This window comes from Zingiber officinale, unplaced genomic scaffold, assembly GCF_018446385.1.
Source record: "Zingiber officinale cultivar Zhangliang unplaced genomic scaffold, Zo_v1.1 ctg166, whole genome shotgun sequence".
NCBI lineage: Eukaryota > Viridiplantae > Streptophyta > Magnoliopsida > Zingiberales > Zingiberaceae > Zingiber > Zingiber officinale.
This window is the reverse complement of record NW_024589856.1, coordinates 63,169-83,095: the sequence shown is the minus strand read 5'-3', so window position 1 is coordinate 83,095 and position 19,927 is coordinate 63,169. Positions and strand designations below refer to the sequence as shown.

General features: G+C 36.2%; 2 protein-coding genes across 4 annotated transcripts; both read left to right on the top strand.

Moving 5' to 3' along the window:
• Positions 1 to 1,206: 1,206 nt before the first annotated feature.
• LOC122036458 lies at positions 1,207 to 6,466 on the top strand. Of its 2 annotated transcripts, none has more exons than XM_042595772.1 (7): positions 1,207 to 1,369; positions 1,536 to 1,752; positions 1,850 to 1,934; positions 2,299 to 2,386; positions 2,472 to 3,200; positions 4,546 to 5,626; positions 5,924 to 6,466. In XM_042595772.1, the coding sequence occupies exons 2-7, from the start codon at positions 1,554 to 1,556 to the stop codon at positions 6,289 to 6,291; spliced, it is 2,550 nt and encodes an 849-aa protein (XP_042451706.1). In that variant the 5' UTR covers positions 1,207 to 1,369; positions 1,536 to 1,553; the 3' UTR covers positions 6,292 to 6,466. The 2 variants fall into 2 exon arrangements, with proteins under 2 accessions (XP_042451706.1, XP_042451707.1); XM_042595773.1 differs by having other exon boundaries at positions 5,929 to 6,084.
• Positions 6,467 to 16,900: 10,434 nt separating this feature from the next.
• LOC122036456 (remorin 4.1-like) lies at positions 16,901 to 18,888 on the top strand. 2 transcript variants are annotated; one of them, XM_042595771.1, is made up of 4 exons: positions 16,901 to 17,043; positions 17,171 to 18,272; positions 18,404 to 18,485; positions 18,571 to 18,888. In XM_042595771.1, the coding sequence occupies exons 2-4, from the start codon at positions 17,458 to 17,460 to the stop codon at positions 18,781 to 18,783; spliced, it is 1,110 nt and encodes a 369-aa protein (XP_042451705.1). In that variant the 5' UTR covers positions 16,901 to 17,043; positions 17,171 to 17,457; the 3' UTR covers positions 18,784 to 18,888. The 2 variants fall into 2 exon arrangements, with proteins under 2 accessions (XP_042451705.1, XP_042451704.1); XM_042595770.1 differs by having other exon boundaries at positions 16,939 to 17,096.
• The last annotated feature ends 1,039 nt before the right edge of the window (positions 18,889 to 19,927 follow it).

Sequence of the window (19,927 nt, the reverse complement as noted above, 5' to 3'; positions counted from 1 at the left end):
ACGGATCAGATTATATCTCAAGGATGCCTTGCACATCACGATAATACTACACACATCTTAAAGATATCATGATGCCTTGAGATGTAATCTGATCCGTCCGATTGGCAGAAGACACAGAGACAAAAAAATTTAAGGACAAAGGATCTGAACTGGAATTAGTCGTACTTTTTTATTTATTTTATGATTCATGAAAAACTTAGCTAATAGCTCCTGGCCTTTTTTTTATTTCTATATATTTAAGGTTTATAAAATTCTTGGATGATGATATTTTTTTCATTAGGAATGCTTATGGTCTGTTTTTTTTCCATCAAAAGGTAAATTATGAGGTTGTGTTTTAGGAAAATGTGTATGCAGTCCTAATCCGAAAGACAACTTTATATGCAATTCTGATTAATAAATTTTTCTTACTTTTATAATAGACATAATTTATCTAATTATTTTTAATATTTTTAAGTATAAAAAATTCAAAAATAAATATAATTCTTCTTAAATTCAACACATTAAATTAGAATCTAGTATATTTTCTATCAAATTAAGCACGACTCTTTTCCCATCTTAATTGGATGAAAAATACTCGATTTTCTTTAAATGATACTGAATTTAGGAGAAATTATATTAATTAGGAAAAAAGTCATGCTCAATTTGATAGAAAATATATTCGATTCTAGTTTAAAGTGCTGAATTTAATAGCAATTATACTCATTTTTAGACTTTTTATACTTAAAAAATATGAGGGCCAATTTTGATAGAAAACATACTCGATTTTAATTTAAAGTATTGAATTTAAGAGTAATTATACATATTTTTAGATTTTTTATATCTAAAAAATCTGAGGGGCAATTAGAAAGTCGTGCTCAATTTAATAGAAAATATATTTAATTCTGATTTAAAGTGCTGAATTTATATATTTTTGGACTTTTTATACTAAAAAGTATGAGGGACAATTTTGATAGAAAATATACTCAATTCTAATTTAAAATGTTGAATTTAAAAGGAATTATATTTATTTTTGAATTTTTGTAAATAAAAAAATTTGAGAGACAATTAGGTAATGATATTTGTATAAGGAAGTTGAAGTAAGAATGAAAATAAAATTTTATAGACATGAAAATTACATGTAAAATTAATATTATGATTAGGAATTTTTCGCTAATTTAACGGTGTTTTTTTTTCATAATAATGAATATTTATGAGTGTAATCTGTAAGGAGGGATAACTTCAGGGGTAACGCCGTGTTTGCGCCAATCGCGCAGCGCCGCTCGTTCTCGGGTCTAGCTCGTGGCGGAGGTGGTCTGGGTAGCTCCAAGGTGACGCCTTTAGCACCTGGCTTCGCGAAGTGGTGAAAAAGCTCGCGGCGGGGGGCGTGCAGGTAAGAAAGATGATAGAATGCGTATGAATTTTTGAAGTTTGATTTCCCCTCTCTCGCTTTTTTTTTTTTTCTTTATTTTTGTTTACGCAATGAATCTCTAACTAAGAATGGTGAATTTGTTCCCTATTTTTTGATTGAATTTACGATTTTGTTTCGGTTTGAGGAGAATTCTGGATGAACAAAGATGCCGCCTTCATCTCCATTGAGACTTTCTCCTCGAAGGGAACTCATAAAGGAGAGTGCTCATGGAAGGAGCCATAGTTTGAATAACGGACTTGATGCTCGGGACAAAGATGACAAACTTGCGTTGTTTGATGAAATCAACAAGCATGACCGAGAGAAGTTATTGGTGCATTTTTCTAACGATTTCGATGGATTGATAGGTAATGCAATCTCTGGTCTTCTTCACTCATATGCTTGTTATGAGATAACTATTTCAGATTTCTTATGATACTCTATCGTAAAAACCCTGATTTTCAGATTCGAAAGTTGAGATCGCTATTCAACCTCGAGGAGGCAACTGTAATCTACTGAACATAAATGGTGACAATAATGACTATGATTGGTGAGTTACACAGATGAAGGTTGCACTTTATTTGCTTTCAGACTAACCAGGTTACATTTTGCTAACACTGAAATCTGTTCTTGACCTTTCTTTGATTGCCTTCCTTTAAGTTCTTCAACTGGTTCATAACTTCTTAATTTTTAACAAAGCATTTGTGCGAGTATGTGTTTTTCAACATTCTAGCTTGTGAAAATCATCTTACTTATTTTTTATACTTGTAGCCAGCTTGTTCATGTGGATTTGAATTGAGATGTGTACTGTGTGTCTGGAAAATTGTCTTTCTGTACAGTTCATTGTGTTTCTAAGGGTCTCTAGTTGCTTTTAGCCACATGACATAGTCTAGTAATAATCTGATATGAATCAGGCTAGTAGCTCCTCCAGAATCTCCTCTTTTCCGTTCACTGGATGATGATCAGTCTCGAGCTAGTCAAGAAAGGAGAAGAGAACAACTAGTGAGAATATTTGTCAAAAGGCATTCCTGCTTGTTGCAATTCTTTCTTGTTTGAGCTATTGATCTAAGTCCATCTTTAAACACAGAATGGGAAGATTCAAATGCCGACTAGAAGCAATGCAAGTCCTTCCAGACAAATTCGATCTCCTAGATCCTCATATGATGTAATCCAGACAGCTGCTAGGCCATCATCAGCCCCTCACTCCATCTCCACTCCAGTTGTAAGTGAAAAAACTCCCTTGAAAAGGCCTTCGACCCCTCCAACCAAGCGTTCCCCGCCTAGTCCTAGGTCATCTAGTCCCACAGTTCAAAGGATTAGCATCGGCGCATATGGGCAGACAGTATCTTCTAGTACAAGAGGAACATCCCCCATAAAGGCAAGTCATCAAAATTTTGCATCACCAACACCAAGAGGCCGACGATCTAGCTTTTCTGGTTTCTCCATGGAAACACCACCAAACCTCCGAACTTTTATGCCAGATCAGTCAGGGTCACGTGTACGTGGTACTTCTCCGGTATCAGGAGTTTCCATGAGTCCATCTTCAAAATTTGGAACAAGATCAACACCACCATCACCAGCCAGAAACTGCATATCATCACAAAGCCATGAAAGACAGCAATCTCATTGCAGAGAATCGGCAACATCATTTGGTCATGATGATGCAGATTCAATTTTTTGCAGTGGTATAGGATTATCAGGAGGTTCTACAAGAAAAACTGGTTCTGCTGAGAAAAGTAGGGATGTGCCATCCTACAAGAAAACTTTCATATTGCCATCTTCATTCTCTGGCACGACAGAATCTTTTAGTTATGTGGTAAGAGATAATTCAATATTTCTTACTTACCCAGTACAAAAACTTGTTTTTCATTTTTTTTTTGCAAATTATTTCCATAGCCTATTTGATAAGAAATTGCCTTTTCTTGAATTTGCTAGTGCTTTGTGAATATGTCTATCAAAGAAAATTCAATTTGCAAAGGGAACATTTTCTGCTCGACAGATGAAGTTCTGGGTTTTGTTGTTATGCATCATGTAATCCAGCATTTTCTTCTCTTTAGCTACCATATCTGCTCACAATTACTAATAGTGACTGCCTGTATTGAATCTGAAATACCAATTTTTTGACACTCTTGAGAATCTGAAAATGGTCATCCTTAAGTTTTGATGCTGCAAGAGCATATGACATTTCATTGTTCCTCATCCTAGTTTTTTTCACCATGTTAGATCAAAATCATAGAACATATGTTGATTTATCATATTGACCATTGTTAATTTTCACCATTGTACAATTTAATTTGATAAATGATATTGAGAAATCTATCATCTTCACAGAAACAATGGGTACATATGCTAGCAGAGAGTAGACATTACTCATTTCCTCTGAAACAGAATATTTGTAGCCAATGCTCAAGAGAAAGCTTATTTATGTGATGGACAATCTCACTACCCATATGCTTTTCTTTTTCACAAGGGTAAAGTTGATTGGCAATTTTATTAAAACATTTTGTTTGATTATTGTGCTTCTAAGTGGATTTTAAGCTTCACAACTCCAATTATATGCTTCATCATTTCAATGGAAAGTTGGCAATTGTCTCCATCGTGCAAAAGTTGAAAACTGATTGCCGAATTTGACTCTCATAAACCATCTAGTCTTGTTCTTGATTTCATAGATCATCTGTCTTCCCTGGGGTTATCATGAATTCAAGGATAGCATAGCATGTTACTGATAGGCGTGATGCAACACTATCATCATAGCAAGTAGTAGAACTATATTTGTAAGCATTGGTTGATTGATTTTTTTGTGTCAAACATTGAGACCATATCACATTCCATCTCGATTCATCATGAAAGTTTTTGCTGTTAGCATTTCTTGGTGGACCAGACAGTGTGTGATGAAAATTACTCATTAGATATGAGGTCTTTCCATTGCTCACAATAATAGTAATTATGGAAAGTTATGTCCATCTAGGGTTCCATCCTCATGTCTCTCGATATTTTCATAGTTCAAATCGATAATAATCTGATAAAATTTGGTGGTAGTTTAGCCTTACATTCTTAAGTGTTCTTATTTATGCCATGTAGTGATTTTATGTATTGGTTGTTGTTATTCAAGTAACAAATTCTTAATTTTGACATCGTGAATAAGTTTTTCCCTTTCCTAGGATCATCAAGAAACCTCCCATGGCATGAGCTCTCTTCTGTCAGGTGCTTCTGCCGCCAAGCTTTGTGATGGTAAAACAAATAATAAAGTGCATGGGTCTATGCTCTCTGGTAAGTTGTCACATACTGGCAGGTACAACTCTAACTCTGAAGGTGATTTATGCTTTTCTCATAACATGGAGTATGGTAGCCATACGCGAAATCATCTATTCGATGAATGGGAAATAACAAAACAATATGGAATCCAAGAGGCAGAGGCTCCCAACTTTGATAATATTGATAAGCTGAGCCTTGATTATCATCATGGAAATAGCACACAGACTAGAGACTTTTATGTTGGATCCAGAACTTCCGAAGTCGATCTTCAAAAGTTTCAAAGTTCTGCAGGTGGTATACGTGATGCAGTCAATACTGTATCAAATTTTCAGTCTTCGTATGTGGCTGGTTGTTTTAAGACTAACACCAGTGGAGTATCTATTACTAATTTGACATGTGGGAAACACACACATAAAATGGATTTGGATGGAAACAACGATTTTTTCCAAGAATGTGCCACAACAGGCGAGCTATTGAATTTTAGAGAACAAGGGGAAACAGGAAAGAATTCACCAGGTAGAAAGGCTCCTATCGAAACGATTGTGACTTCAGCACCCGGTAAGCCAAGAGGAATTAAGGATGAGGGGGACAACATCAATAGTAGCCACGACAAGAGTGTTGAAAGTGCCAACTCCTGCTTAGAAACTTCAAGAGTTCTGACAGAGCTATCGACCCACTCCAATAGTGGATCTGAAAAAGGAGTGGATATTGGAGAATCAAAAGTTGTGAGGCATGAGAATGCCAATGAAGGTTCTAACTCAGTTGATGATTGTCAAGTCGTCTTGCATGCTGCACCTACTTATTATTCTGATGCGATCTCGGAGAAGAAAATTGATACATTTTCTGAAGACCCACAGAATTTGCATTCACAGCCTAAAATACCTAATGGCGTAGACAATTCCCAGGAGTGTTCTCTATTGATGAAATCAGACAAGGCCAACTCAGCCTCTATAGAGGAATACAATTGTGCTGAAAATGCTACCTCAAGTATGTGGCTTAACTTTTGCGTATAAGTTACTTGATTGATTTTCAAGTGCATCTTATCTTTCCTTAGAATTCAGAAGCTACCAAGAGTTTACAGCAGTAGAACTACAAAAAGCCTGAAACTACTTACAATGCTACCAAATTTGGTTTGTGTCTTATTCAAACCAAGGGTTCTATGCAATGTTGATTTCATTTTAATTCAAGTGCATAAGCTATGTTGATGATAATGCAATATGTTCATTATGCAATGGTAACCACTATCATTTGCCTCAATTTTCAACTGACGCTAGTCTCTTTCAGAACAGGGTATATCACTTAAAGCTCAAAGGAGTGGTGAGAGACTTTTCACTTTGGAAGAAGCAACTGAGTCTATACTCTTCTGCAGTTCCATAATTCATGATTTGGCCTACAAAGCTGCAACCATTGAGATGGAAAAGGAAATGGTCCTCTCCAAGGCTTCTCAGCCAACATTTACACATGTTGAGCAATCTACACAAGATGAAAAAGATCTCCAAACCTTGTCTAATATACACATTAAAATTTCACAGAGCGATGCAAGAAAAAAGATGGAGACAGACAAGGACTTCGGAAGCGGTGCCAAAATCTATAAGCTGGTATCTTCTGCTACCATAATTTCACCAAGGAAGTGCAATTGCATTGTGATGTAGGTAGGATTTTTTTTTTTTGTTTTTTTACGAAAAAAGGATGCTTGAGAAGCATCTTAATCATAGTTGTCGTATTTTTCCCCCTCGGTTATCCTAATCTTATATAGGGTTTTGCCACATTTTTTCATAATTGTTTACAATGGTAATCAAAATGATAAAGATGTGCTGGTTCCAAACATATATAGCCACAACATAGCTGTAAAACCTTCATGTGATTTGTATTTGCGCTGTTGTTTTGCTAATGTATGATGCATCTTTGGATTGGTTCGAGATCATAACTGCCGAGTTGTCGAGTGAATCTACTCTCCTAAAGAACAGATGGATATTTGGAGAGTAAGGGTGACTCAGTTCACCTCCCTCTCCATTTTTGCATTTCCAATCCATTTTCTTCAATTCTAGATTACTACCACCTCAAGTAGATCATGAACTAATTAAAGGTGTTGTATGACTCCACTATGATCAAGTTCATCTTGTTTAGGCTTGGTGTAGACCTAATGCACCCCTTCTTCTAGCTCTAATATGGTCTGATTCTATTCCCTCAAGCAGTGAAAATTGTGTAGGTGGTCCTTCCTAGAGTTCATTATGGAAAATTCACTATGGGTAGAATATATGCAATCGATAAAGATGTTTGCCAATTGCTTGAGTTAGCTCAGATCTAAGTTGGAGGAAGCAAGTTGGGGAAATACCGAGGTGGATTGAGTTTGGTCGAGTAATTGGGAGAGTAGTTTGGTCTAAGTTAGTTGAGCTACTAGGAGCTTGATTGAGGCAGATGGATGGAATGCTGGATGCAATGATTTGGTTTTGGCGAATATTAGGAGATTGTGGAAGATGCCTCAAGGTTTGTCTAGTTTGGTGAACTAATTGAAGGTACAAGTGTTCCTTGACTAGGAAGGTCACTTAGCTAAGGCTAAATATGTTCTTGTGATTTACTTCCTTTCAGAGTGTGAGACCATTAAGCTGACAGCTTCATCTTTTGCCACCGTAAAATAATATAATTTGATCATAAAGGATAACTAACACATGTTTGGAAGAGATCCAAAACTTGTAAGAGAATTGATTTTAGATAGAGCATTCATATTGGAAACTATATCCTTTATACACTACTTTGTTGCCCTATTTAAAGGATGAATGTTTTGGTCAACTATGATATGACCTTGAGTCGTCAAAGATTTTTAGGTTTGGAGAGTTGCAAGGATGAAATGTTTAGGAGCCCCTAGATGTGCGAGTAGTAGTCCTTTGAGTCACTTAAATTTGCATCGAATCATGCCAAAGTATGACCCTTAGTTCTTATAGCAAAAGAAAGTGCCAATTTTTGGAATTGATAAAGACCTTCGAGTTTGTTGTTAATGTTTTGAACTAAAAAAAATAATAATCTCAATTAGTCTCATTAATAAGATTTTGAACTCAAAATCCTTACTCATTGGGTCATGAGAAGCTTATTTCCATACATATCATCAACACATAGTAAAGCCATAAGTATACTTCTTGACTTTTCTCGAGTGGGTTCGGCTCAACTCGAAGTCGACTCGCCTAAAGACGATTGCTTACTAAGTTCAATTGACAGCCGAAAGGTCGTTGTTCAATTTTTTGATAAGTAAATTATAAACAAAAAATGGAGCAACAGTCTCGCATAGTTTTTCTTGGAACCCTCCCTCCCACAGAGTTGGATTCCTTCAAATTTTTCACTAAAACAGTTTGCAAATTCATGAGAAAAAAGTTCCATTATAGAAAATTTAAAGTTTGCAAGTTTTATCAGAACAAAGATTGTTATCCACTTAAAATGATAAACCTTTTTATCTCTAATTCAATCAATGAGATATTCTCTGTGTTTTTCCCCCTTATAAATAAACTGAATGGCTTGTAATTTTTTATTTTTCTTTTTTTATAGTTTCTTTGTTGGTGATTTTTAATCCTCATAGGGTGTTTAGTTAATTAGAGAATGATATATTTATTACAATGAAATAAGGATCAATTTTCGATAGACGTATGTCCTTAGGAAAAAAAATTTCTTCCACCTCTTAACCACTTAACAGTCAACTATAAGTTGATCCCGTTATTTATTTCATTTCACATAATCTAAAGATAAATTATTAGGGATATCTAAGATGAACGTAATCATCTTTTATAATAATTTATTGATGATTTTCCACTTAAGCTCCTTGGAAGTGAATTTGTGATATCATTAAGATAAATTAGAAAATATCGACGAAAGCTTTAGATAATTAATATCTAGTGTTCTTAGATTCAATGCACTACCGTGGAAATTCAAACTTTAATATCTGATTAACGAGGATTTACCGTATCCCAAAGCCAATTCTTTTGACATATTAACGTGTATCTGGAATACAGTGTTAGAAAAGTTACAATCCTCAATTGCACAGTTTTAAAAAACGCAAGCAAGCTTCAGATAGTTAAGGATGGCCTCTCAGTCTTATAAATTTTTTTAATAGACGATTGATTGATATAAAAACGTTGGACTGATGGATCATTTATTATGAGTTTTTTTTAATTCATTTTGATAGTCGATAAATTTTTTTTGTAAAATTAGATCGGTCACCCTAAGACCCTAACATTAACCGAAATAAATCGAATATCCAATACCAATTAAAAATAAAAATAAAAAACTCAAGCAGACACTATCCGGTGCATGAGCACAAACTTTAGGCAATTTTGGATAACAATTCGAGTTAGGTAGGTGGTGGTCAAGGTGGCCTACCTAAACTAGCCAAGTGATCCAAGCAGACAGTTAGACCGTTTGAAAATAAACAAGAGAAAGTTTACATCACAAATTATAATTAATAAATAATCATTACAAATATAGCAAAAACAACTAAAGAAAGGAAAATATTTTATATAATTCATATTTATAAAAAAAAAATGGAAAAATAATACATAGTTAGTATTTCAAAACCCTAAAAATAGTTTTTCAAGCGGACAAATCTCTGAAAAGGCTACTTAGACTTAACATTTAAAATCCCTAATCTTCCAATGTACAATAAGCTTCGAGCTAATACAAGTGGTAAAGGTGACTTGTTCATTCCACCCCAAGTATTTTTCACCATCGGCCCCACAGTAAGATAAAGAGAGTAAATTACAATGACTGAGAGAGAGATTTTATTCCCAGAGAATATTTTCCGAGGATTTAATTCTTACTCTCATGTGAAATTTATTATCTAAATACCAACTCGACTATACCATAAGAACGCTTTGAGCCAATACAATTTATTATTATTATTATTATTATTATTACACATCCATTTTAACCGATTACCCTTGTTGACCGAAGGAGAAGTCCTTCCTTCTTCATGGACCACCCCAACAATCAAATCATTACCCTTAGCTTGCAAGTGAAGTTCATGGCATGATGCTAAAAAGTAGGCATGCTCACCCCCACCAAGTTAATGAGATACTACTACTTTGGAAATTTGGTCTGCCTTGATCCACAAACTCCAGCATATTCTCAGCTCCACCTGCATGGTTTGTCCTTGTCATTCATGACTAAATCTTCATATAGGGAAGGGAACCTAATTGATGATCTTCAACCAGCCATCCACTTCACAGTGGGGCATGTTTTCAAGTGTTAGGGTTGGCCCTGGGACGGATTTACAGGGCACTGAGAGCGAGTGTATTTATCTTTTGTCATCATGTTTTAAAGTGTTAGGGGAGTGATGCAACTCTTCTTAGCCCCTATATTTGTACGTGTGTGGCAAGAAAGAGCAAGGCTCCATGAAAGGGAAGAGTTTGAAGAAGACATGGGCTTCCACTATTGATCTTCGTAGGAGTGTGGATCGATCAAAGCTTCAAAAATTAGTATTTGTAGTCTTTGAATCTCCAAATAAAACAAAGGTCGACCAACTGTTTTATAACGTGCTATGCTCCTCCGAGTAAACTTAATCGTAGATATTCAAATATTAGATTGTAGAAAATACCGTCTAACACATCTTTTTAATTTATTAGGATGTCACTTCATCCTTCATTCGATTTTACTTGACTTATAGAGGTGGCATCAACTTGCTCTCAATTTGACTTGGACATAGAAGTTTCTTCTTGTTCCGATGTCAATGAATGTCGCTCCCCCATAATCCTAGAGGTGGAGGTCTCTTCATCTTCATTCTCATGTACATGAAACAAAGAGTATGCTCCCTCTTTACCTTTATTATTACACTCCATTGAGGATGGATCTTCTTGAATCTCCTTCTTAGATATTGAGCACCTCTCAACCTCCTAATCCTCTTCCTCTCGATCCAATGAGTTGCGTTTTTTTTTGGATTCTTCTTGATTTGGTGTAGTAGAGGGTTCTTCATGGATTCTTGCCAACCTGCACCAAAGCTCCTTGGCATTTTGAAATTCTCTAATTTTGCAAACAATAGTGCTAGGTAATAAACTAACTAATAATTTGGTTACCTTACCATTTACCTCGCACCTTTGAATTTGTTCCTTGCTCCAATTGTTCTTCTTGATAATTTTGCCTTTTGAATTCTCTGGATCTTTAAAGCCTTCCATTAGAGTAAACCATTGATCTATCTCCATCATCAAGAAATTTTTGATCCTTGATTTTCAAAGCTCAAAACTTATCATTGTGGATGGTGGAGGCATCCTTATGTCGAATCCGAGTTCATCTCGCAAATCCATCTTGAAGTTGAGCATTTTGATGAAGTCTTTGACTTGATAAAATTGGGGCTTCAACTTCTTCTTCCTTTAGCTCGTTGCCCTTCTAGTGATAAATTCGGTGAAGAGCGGCTTTGCTCTGATACCAATTATTGGATCACTTTGGGAGCTAGAGGGGGTGATTAGCTCCGTTCGCTTGGTCAATGAGTTGTTGCAGCAGAAAACACTTAAGCAAACGCTAATGCCGAGATTTACTTGGTATTCACCTCAAATGAGGTGACTACTCTAAAGATCCGGCCCTCTCTCATGCATCCACTATGAATACACTCATTCTCGGAAACACCCCGGAGGTGGAGAAGCCTCGTACAAACTCTCAATATAGCAAGAATACAAGAGAAGCAAATACAAATGAAATCTTACAAGATTTACAACAATAGAACCCTAGCTTGCTCTCTTCTTATTTAGAAATGCCTCTTGATATTTGGAAATGCATTAGCACTTTGCTCCAAGAAACTTCAAGAACTGACAGTGAGAATCGAAGAAGAAGATGTGTATATAAGACGCACACATCAACACTTTTATCGTACTCTTTAGGCGCCTTAATCGATTAAGAATTTCCTTAATCGACTACCACGTCAGCAACCTGTATAATAATTATTTTTCTAAAGCGTAATCGATTATTGCATGCCTAATCAATTAAGCATGGTTCTATTTCGCAAGCATGACCCGTAAGCGATTAAGCATCTGCTTAATCGCTTACCAAACTCTCTGTGCATTTGTGAATTCCTAGCTTAAGCGATCAAGTTGATCGCTTATCAAGCTTAAGTGATTAGGGCAATCGCTTAAGTTATGATAATCGATTATCCTAATCGATTACCAAACCCTAACTTCCAAATCTAAGTCTAGGGTTCCTTTACCCAACATCTGGTCAACCATGACCTATTGGGACTCCTGCTTGCCTAGCATCTGTCAATCTTGACCTGTTGGGACTTCTTTACCAAATGTCTGATCAATCCTTTGACTCACTTTGACTTACCATCTCATGCCAAGTGTTCGATCTACCTTGACCCACTTGGACTTCCAATCACCAGGTGTCCAATTAACTATTGAACCACCAGGACTTTCAACTGTCTAACTTCACTCACTAACACTTTTCATTTGCTTAGCTTCACTCACCAGAGTTTTTTCAACTGTTTGACTTTACTCATCAGGACTTTCCTATCTACCTACCTTCACTCGCCAGAGCTTTCACCTAGCTTCACTTATCAGGATTTTCCAATCTACCTAACTTCACTCACTGGACTTTCTAATAAAGTATCTGGTCAGCTTTGACCTACTCGACTCTTCTTCTTCTGTCAACCATCTCGTTGGTCTTGTTCTTGCCTAACCTCCCGTTAGGACTTTCCAAATCAAGAATTCAATCAACTTTGCCCCACTTGACTTTTCTCACATTAAATTGGTCAACCTTAACCAATCTCCCCAAATGAACAATTACACTTGCAATCTCCATATATGGTCAAACATCAAAACTCAAATATCAAGACTAAAGCTTGAGTCAACTCAAGCTTAGTCAAACTGGTTAACCTTGACCTAAGAAAATTGCACCAATAATTGACTTATACTCAATCATCTCAGACCTACCCTTCCTAGGAGATATTTTGCTAAGGACACCCATAATAGGGATATTTGGAGGAGATATTTCTCTAAATATCTCTCATTGTCGAGATAGGTGATGGGGATATTCAGAAATCACCGAGCATAATTCTTTACCCGGTGATTTCTCTCCACGGTGGTATTTTAATAATAATAATAATAATAAAGTGAAGATGTTGTTGCAGCAGCAGGAGCTTTGTTTTTTTTTATATATATATTTTAATAAAGTTGGTGAGATATTTAATTATGGAATGTAAGATATTTAAGAATAAGATAGTTGGTAAGTAGGTCCATAAATATTTAGTTGAGGGATATTTGATTGTGAGATTTGGGATATTTGAGGAGTGAGATATTTGGTTGATAATGTGGACATGGGGACCACAAATATTTGGGAGAAATACTCCCTTCCATTGTGGAAACCTCCATGACCAAGAAGACTTGAATACCTCAAGTTTAAGGAGACTTACACTCGAGCTATATTGAGAATTGCATTGACATGTAAAAAAACTACATGAAGTCTCATACCATGTCACATCCGATGAACTAGTTATCCTTAACTAGCATTCACATGTTAACTCTTAATATTCCTATGTTTCCGACCAGCAAGAATCGACTGCTTAGATAAACTAAGAAGTATAACATGTACTAATCTCACAGAATTAACGATGTTCAACATCATCAATTCATTGACTAGCGAAGATTTCAGTACGTACATAATTACACATGATGAAATATCCACTAGTCGTAATTCAATCACAATTTCTATCATATTATATTTTTATATTATGAACTTCATTAATTAAATTTAAAATCAAATCACATACATATAGACCAAATAATAAATTTTATTTATTAAATAAATAAAAAAATATTATACATATAGATAAAATAGTAAAATTTATTTATCAAATAAATAAAAAAATATCATAAATAACAATAGAAGGATCATTTTGAAAAAAGACATATATTATTAAAATTGTAAAATATATACGAATAGCAATTAAAGGGTCTTTGAAATTGGATCAAATTAGAACTACACTCCAACAATTTCAGGTCCATATAAATGATTAAGCCAAATCTATATGGATTAAAGTGAAATAAATTGGGAAAAAGACAGAGGATGAAAAAGAAACCATTTTTAAATTTGGTTAGTTCAAGTGCAAAAGAATAGAAGGAATCGACAGTCTCCAAGGAATATAATACATGGACGCTACTTCAATTTAAGCATTAGTTTATTAGTTTAGATAAATGCATATGTGGATCTAAATTGGCTAAAATTAAAAAACAAACCCATAAAATGACTTCAAAAACTCTAATTATTCGGAAGTAGGGATGAAACAAAAGATGGATTGCACATCTATTGTAAAATAACGAACAAATAAATTAAAAAAAAATCTATCTGTAGATTATATTTTGAGAAATTTTATATATTTAAAATTAGATAAAATGAACTTTCCTTCCTACACGTGCCTACTAGAATCTCTCCCATTGCCACGATGTCACTTGCTAATGAGAGAGGCAACTCGGAGCCATAAACTGCCTCGCTCACACCCACGAGATTCCATGAGTCTATTCTTTTTTCCTTCCCCTCTCATTGTTCTTCTTTTATTTTTCTCTAAGATTTTTCTTTTACGTTATATTCCTTTCCATCTTTAATCCACATTTCAGAGTAAACAGAGCAAAAGGAACATAATAATAAAAAAAAAAATCAATTAATGGTTTTAACTAGAAAAATAATATATAGAACTAAACTAATAAAAATTATATATATATATATATGCACGTTCTTGATATCCTGGGTGATATCCAACGCATGGAGACGCCTCTCTATATTGAAGGCGCCCACGAATGTAGGGCAGGGCAAAATCTGTCTCTCCTTTTCTAAGGATCAAAGGAGTTTTTTTGAAAAAAAAAAAATAGAAAAACTTAAATTTGTATAATAATTTTAACTAAAATTATTACATAAAACTTTGACAAGTCAAAATTATAAAATGAAAATATAAAACAACTCAAAAAATTCTAAGAAATATTAAGTAATGCGTGCTTGTTTATGATTTTTAATAATTATAGACTAATATAGCAATTTTGATTAAAACTATAACGTAGATTTAAAGTTGATAAAAAATTCTAAAAAATAAAGATACAAAACAATGGGAGAGGTTCCAATGTGCGTTTATTTATAAAATTTGACAAGATAGATTTATATAACAATTGTTATATAAAATATAGAAAACTTCGAAAAAGTAAAATCAAGAAAGTCCAAAATTGGTACTTATTTTGGGATTTCTATATGTTTAAATCGGTACTTATTCAAAATCATTAGACAATCTTCTAAGGACTTCAAAGAATATAAATCCTGCAACAAGACAAAGCATGTCCTCTCCAAATCTTAAAAATCCTTGTGACAAAGTCAAACTCCAAAAACAGACATCATAAATCTCTCTAAGCATTTCATACTAAAGTTTTGAATATATTTCAATCTACTCCAACTTTTTGCCTTCTCTAAAAAAACATTAAAACAGTAGAACAGACTAATAATAAGTCTTAAAGGGGATTTGGATGGCGTCAACTTTTGTTCTGATGCCATTTCCCATATTTCGTACAGAGACGTGAAAGAACCCGGAATGAAACAAAAGCAAGCAAAGACCAGCCTCAAATAAAATCAAAAAAGAAAAAAAAAAAAAGAGATAAAAATGGAAGAATGCCAAATTTTGCAATATTTTTTTTGTAAATATATTAAATACACAATAATTGAACTTATTGACCCAATAGTTTGATATATGATTCACCAGATCATTTTGGTCAGGACTCAGGATCTGATAATTAGAATACTCTTGATATAAAGTTTATGCAATAATTAACCTATGCAGAACCTCTATGATTCCTCCCAGTCTCATGTGACTCCATCGTCCTGTTCCTCTCGGGTCTCAATATATCATCACCACTCTGCCACCAGCAATAATAACACCAGCAGGCAGCAGGCAGCAGGCAGCTGCAAGAAACCCTGGTATCTACTGCCAGTATTCACTACTCGTGACAGAGACAACAAGTTCACTCAATTTATTCTCTCTATTAATTTAAACCTCCCATCATATAAATTTGGTAGAGCCCACAGGGGTTAGAGTTAGGATTTAAGATTATTATAAAATATTTAAGGAAATAAATAAGATAATCAAATTTGAATCATAATATATAAGCTTTGCGTCAGATTTACCTAATAGAACTCCATCCACTGAATATAAACGCTAAATGAGCCACCTCATTCAAGTCGAGTAGGATTGACAGACCTGGATCTGAAATGGATTTGTTGGTTAACCCAATTGAATTAGCCAGTTCAGCGTCTCACGAGAAAAGAGCTCTGGTCAGCAGAGCTTAGCGACTTGTAGAGTTGTAGGTGGGTCCCGGCGTCAGCATGTGCTTCTTACTCCATCACAAACACGCATGACACAGACCACGTGGAGACAGCTTCCCCGCCCTCGCCAAGCAGATCCACGCTCCCGACACCTGCCAGCCAACGGCTAATAAGTTAATGGTGGTGTAACAGTAGCCGTTAAAACTCCAACAGAGCACTGATTAAAGAATGCTGGATCCCATTCGGTGATCCAAAACCTTTTTAAAGCATTTTATTGTTGGGGGTTATTTCTTGATTGATTGAGTAGCCGAAACAAGGCCGGAAAAGAATAAATTTATAGATGATTCAATTGAATGCTGTATGAAATCTAGAAATATGATTGGAAATAAATAGTTTAGCTCATGACATGTTATGGAAAAGAAAAAGTATTTATGATCACATGATTCAATAAACCACAAGTGTCAGACAGGGTTTGACCAAAAGTTATCTGTTTAGAGAAGTATCCAAAGACTAGAATTTGCATCTGATTGTGAAGAAAAATATGCAATGCAATGTTCAAACAATGAAAGAAACTAGTTAAATGGTACCAAGGAAATGTTCTGTTGAACATGACCCCCAATAAATATGCATCGATTAGAGATGAACAATAAGCAAAACAATCTTTAAGAAGCTTAATTCTGAACACTTACCTTCTCTGCTCATAGTTTAGTAACACCAGTGAAATGGGGGACCAGAAGTCATAATAAAGACACTGAGACAGTGCCCTGACTGCTATAATTTTTTTTCCCCCTCCATCACATTGCAGCCTCAGTTCATAGAGATTCATCTTTCTTCCTTTGAGGCACCTTTTCTAGGGTGAGAAAAGTTCTCTGTTTCCAAAGTGTGATAATTCCATCTTTTTCACTCCACAGAGCCTATCTCCACATTTCCATTCCCCCACGTCCTTCCCCTACACTAACATCCATGCTGCAGCCTTTGTCCTCTCCTATTCCATCAGATCTCGATCGCTCGTGGCTTTGGAGATCTCAATGACCAAGACTTTTGAGCATGTATGCTCGAGCTGTCATTATACTTTCAAAGGGATGAGTTTCCACTGGACGTTGGTGTCTCTGTTTTCTCTTTGAGAAAATTTCTATGACCAAGTGAGTCCAGTGCAGCGAGAAAAACTCTACTCCCTTCCGAAATTTGAGCTACCGTAGGTTTGGTTTGATTGAGCAAGAATAATCTTTCTTAGAGAATCCTCAACAAGGTTTTTTGTCCTTCTTGTAGAGAATGCTCGAGCTCAAAAGGCATCTACATTGGAAGTTCTTTGCTCATACCTGATGAGCGAAGCGTAAAAAGCAGAGATCAAAGTGCAGAGAGTTGACAAAGTCCATTACTACTCAGTCTCAGATGTGCTGGTCATTCGCTAGTCAGTATTCTTGCTTCAAGGAACTTATTGTGTTGGAGAGGATCTAAAAGTTGAAATTTTTAACGGCGCTTGAGATTTCAGTAGCTTCCATAGAAATCGAGCAGTGAATGATCTGTTGATCACACTGGCTTAGACTTCGGAGAGGATGAGGCCTGTGGACGGCAAGGGGAGCCACTATGAAGCAACTCAGGATCATAACTTTGGCACCAACGCGAGCAACTTCGAGTTGCAAAATGGCAGCAAGCCACTCCGTCGGCACAAAGCCTTGGGATCCCGCACCAAGCCGACACCCTCAAAGTGGGACGACGCGCAGAAGTGGCTGGTCGGGTTCTCCGGAGGCGAGCACAAGCAGACAGCGAGCAAGCCACGGAACTCCAACGCGGACGACCGCAGGCTGCTAACGTCTTTGTCCCAGAGAGGGAGGGACTCCTGCAGCAGCGCCGACGGGGACGACATAGTTCTCGCGATCGCCGCGCAGGAGGAAGGGGAGACAAAGAAGATCGACTACTGGGGGGCCAGCAAACCGGTGGTGGAGGACGCGGCGGTGGCGGTTCGGTCGATCTGCCTCCGCGACACGGGCACCGAAATGACGCCGATCGCGAGCAAGGAGCCGTCGAGGACAGGGACGCCGCTGCGGGCAACAACGCCGGTGCTGAAAAGCCCGATCTCGTCGAGGTCCTCCACGCCAGGCAGAGGCCTACCAGGCGGGCAGCAACCGGAGGGCCACCAAGCCGCGGCGGGAGCGACGACTATTAGGAGCGTGGAGAGGAGAAGCGGCGTCGTGCCCTATGGGAGGGCGAACGGAGGCGGCGGGCCCAGGGCCTTGAGGGCGGAGGCAGAGATCGATGGCTGCAAGTTGGGCGAGGTCAATGCGGCGGCGGAGAAAGAGACGAACCCTAATTCGCTGGAATCCCGAGCCGTCGCCTGGGACGAAGCCGAGCGGGCAAAATTCATGGCTAGGTTCGCAAATAAATATTTTTAAATAATTCAATTTCTAATTACTTATATTTAAAAAAATGATATAAAAAATATCATTTAATTTTTTTTCATTGCTTTGCTAAACCATTCTCGATATATATATATATCTATAGATACAAACGCGAAGAGGTGAAAATACAAGCATGGGAAAATCATGAGAAAAGAAAGGCTGAATTAGAGATGAGGAGGATGGAGGTACTCCATAACTCATACACTTTATAGATATTTTCTTGCCAAAATAAGTATAGTGTCGATACAAAGTTAGAGACTTCGCTTGTAGGTTAAGGCCGAGAGAATAAAGTCACGGGCCCAAGAGAGATACACGAACAAGTTGGCGGCCGCACGGAGAGTAGCGGAGGAGAAGCGTGCGAACGCGGAGGCAAAATTGAACGAGCGAGCTGCGAGAACCACAGAGAAAGCGGATTTCATTAGAAGGACCGGCCATCTTCCTTCTTCTTTCTTCTCCTTCAAGTTGCCTTCTCTTTGTAATTGAAATTTGAAAGGGCATTGCTCCTTAATTATAATTTGTATCGATTTGTGTCTTAGATAATATTGTAATATTATTTTCGCTAAAATAAATGTTTCCTTAGTTCTACTATTTGCATGAAATGTTTTATTTTATTCAACTACATTTCATAACTAAAATCTTCGTTTTCATTGATAATGAGAATGTAAAATTATGACTTTGAGTTTGAGTTGAAGCATGCAGCCTTTGTCCAACTCTACTTCGATTCTTTAGAATATTTTTTGTGGGGGTAGCTCAGGCAAGTGCTCAAAAACTCTTCAAGAGCTTTTATGCGTGTGTTAAAATTTAAAAATATTACTTTATTATTTATGTACGAAAATATACTATTTATGGGCATTTCGTGTTAGGTCTCTAGTCGATCGAATGCATCAAAGCTCTCCGGAGTTATTAAAGACAACCAATTTGGCCTGTCAAGTTAACTAGTTTTGTAAGACACGCATGCATCTGAGGCGGAAGTGGGATATTAATTCAGGTAATGGCGTAGTTAGGATCTCATCATTTGTCTGGGTTAAATCTTAGTTCAATTTCTCTATCACTCGTTTTGGTCTAAATCTTAATTTAATTTGTCCATCACTTGGAGTTCATATAGAACCTATTCTGATATTAACCTAAAATAATATTATTAGGGATGGTTGCTACATGAAAATTAGCAGGGCTGCAAAAGGCTGGAGTCAAGTAAATAATATTGCCAGAAGGTGTTTGTTACATGAATATTAGCTGGGTTGCCTAGGGCTGGAGCCCAGTGCAACACAACCCTGGCTACGCTACTACAACGGAGGAGAGCCAAGTGATCAGATATTTAGGGCATCTCTAATAGTTGGAGTTTTACAAAAAATTTTTTTTTACGATCTCAATATGTTACATCATGCTATATAAACATTTTAAAAACTTATTGAAACATCTCCAATAGTTAGAGCTTTAAATGATTTTTTTGTGCTTCATTTTATAATATGTAATTACATAACTACATACATATTACATCAATTTAAAAAAAAAAAATTGAAATTTCATTATTGCTCTTTAACAACAAATTTCAAACCTTACATCCATAATAATTAGATTTTTTATTTAATTTTTTCATTTTATAAACCTTTTTAAAAATTTTGCATTG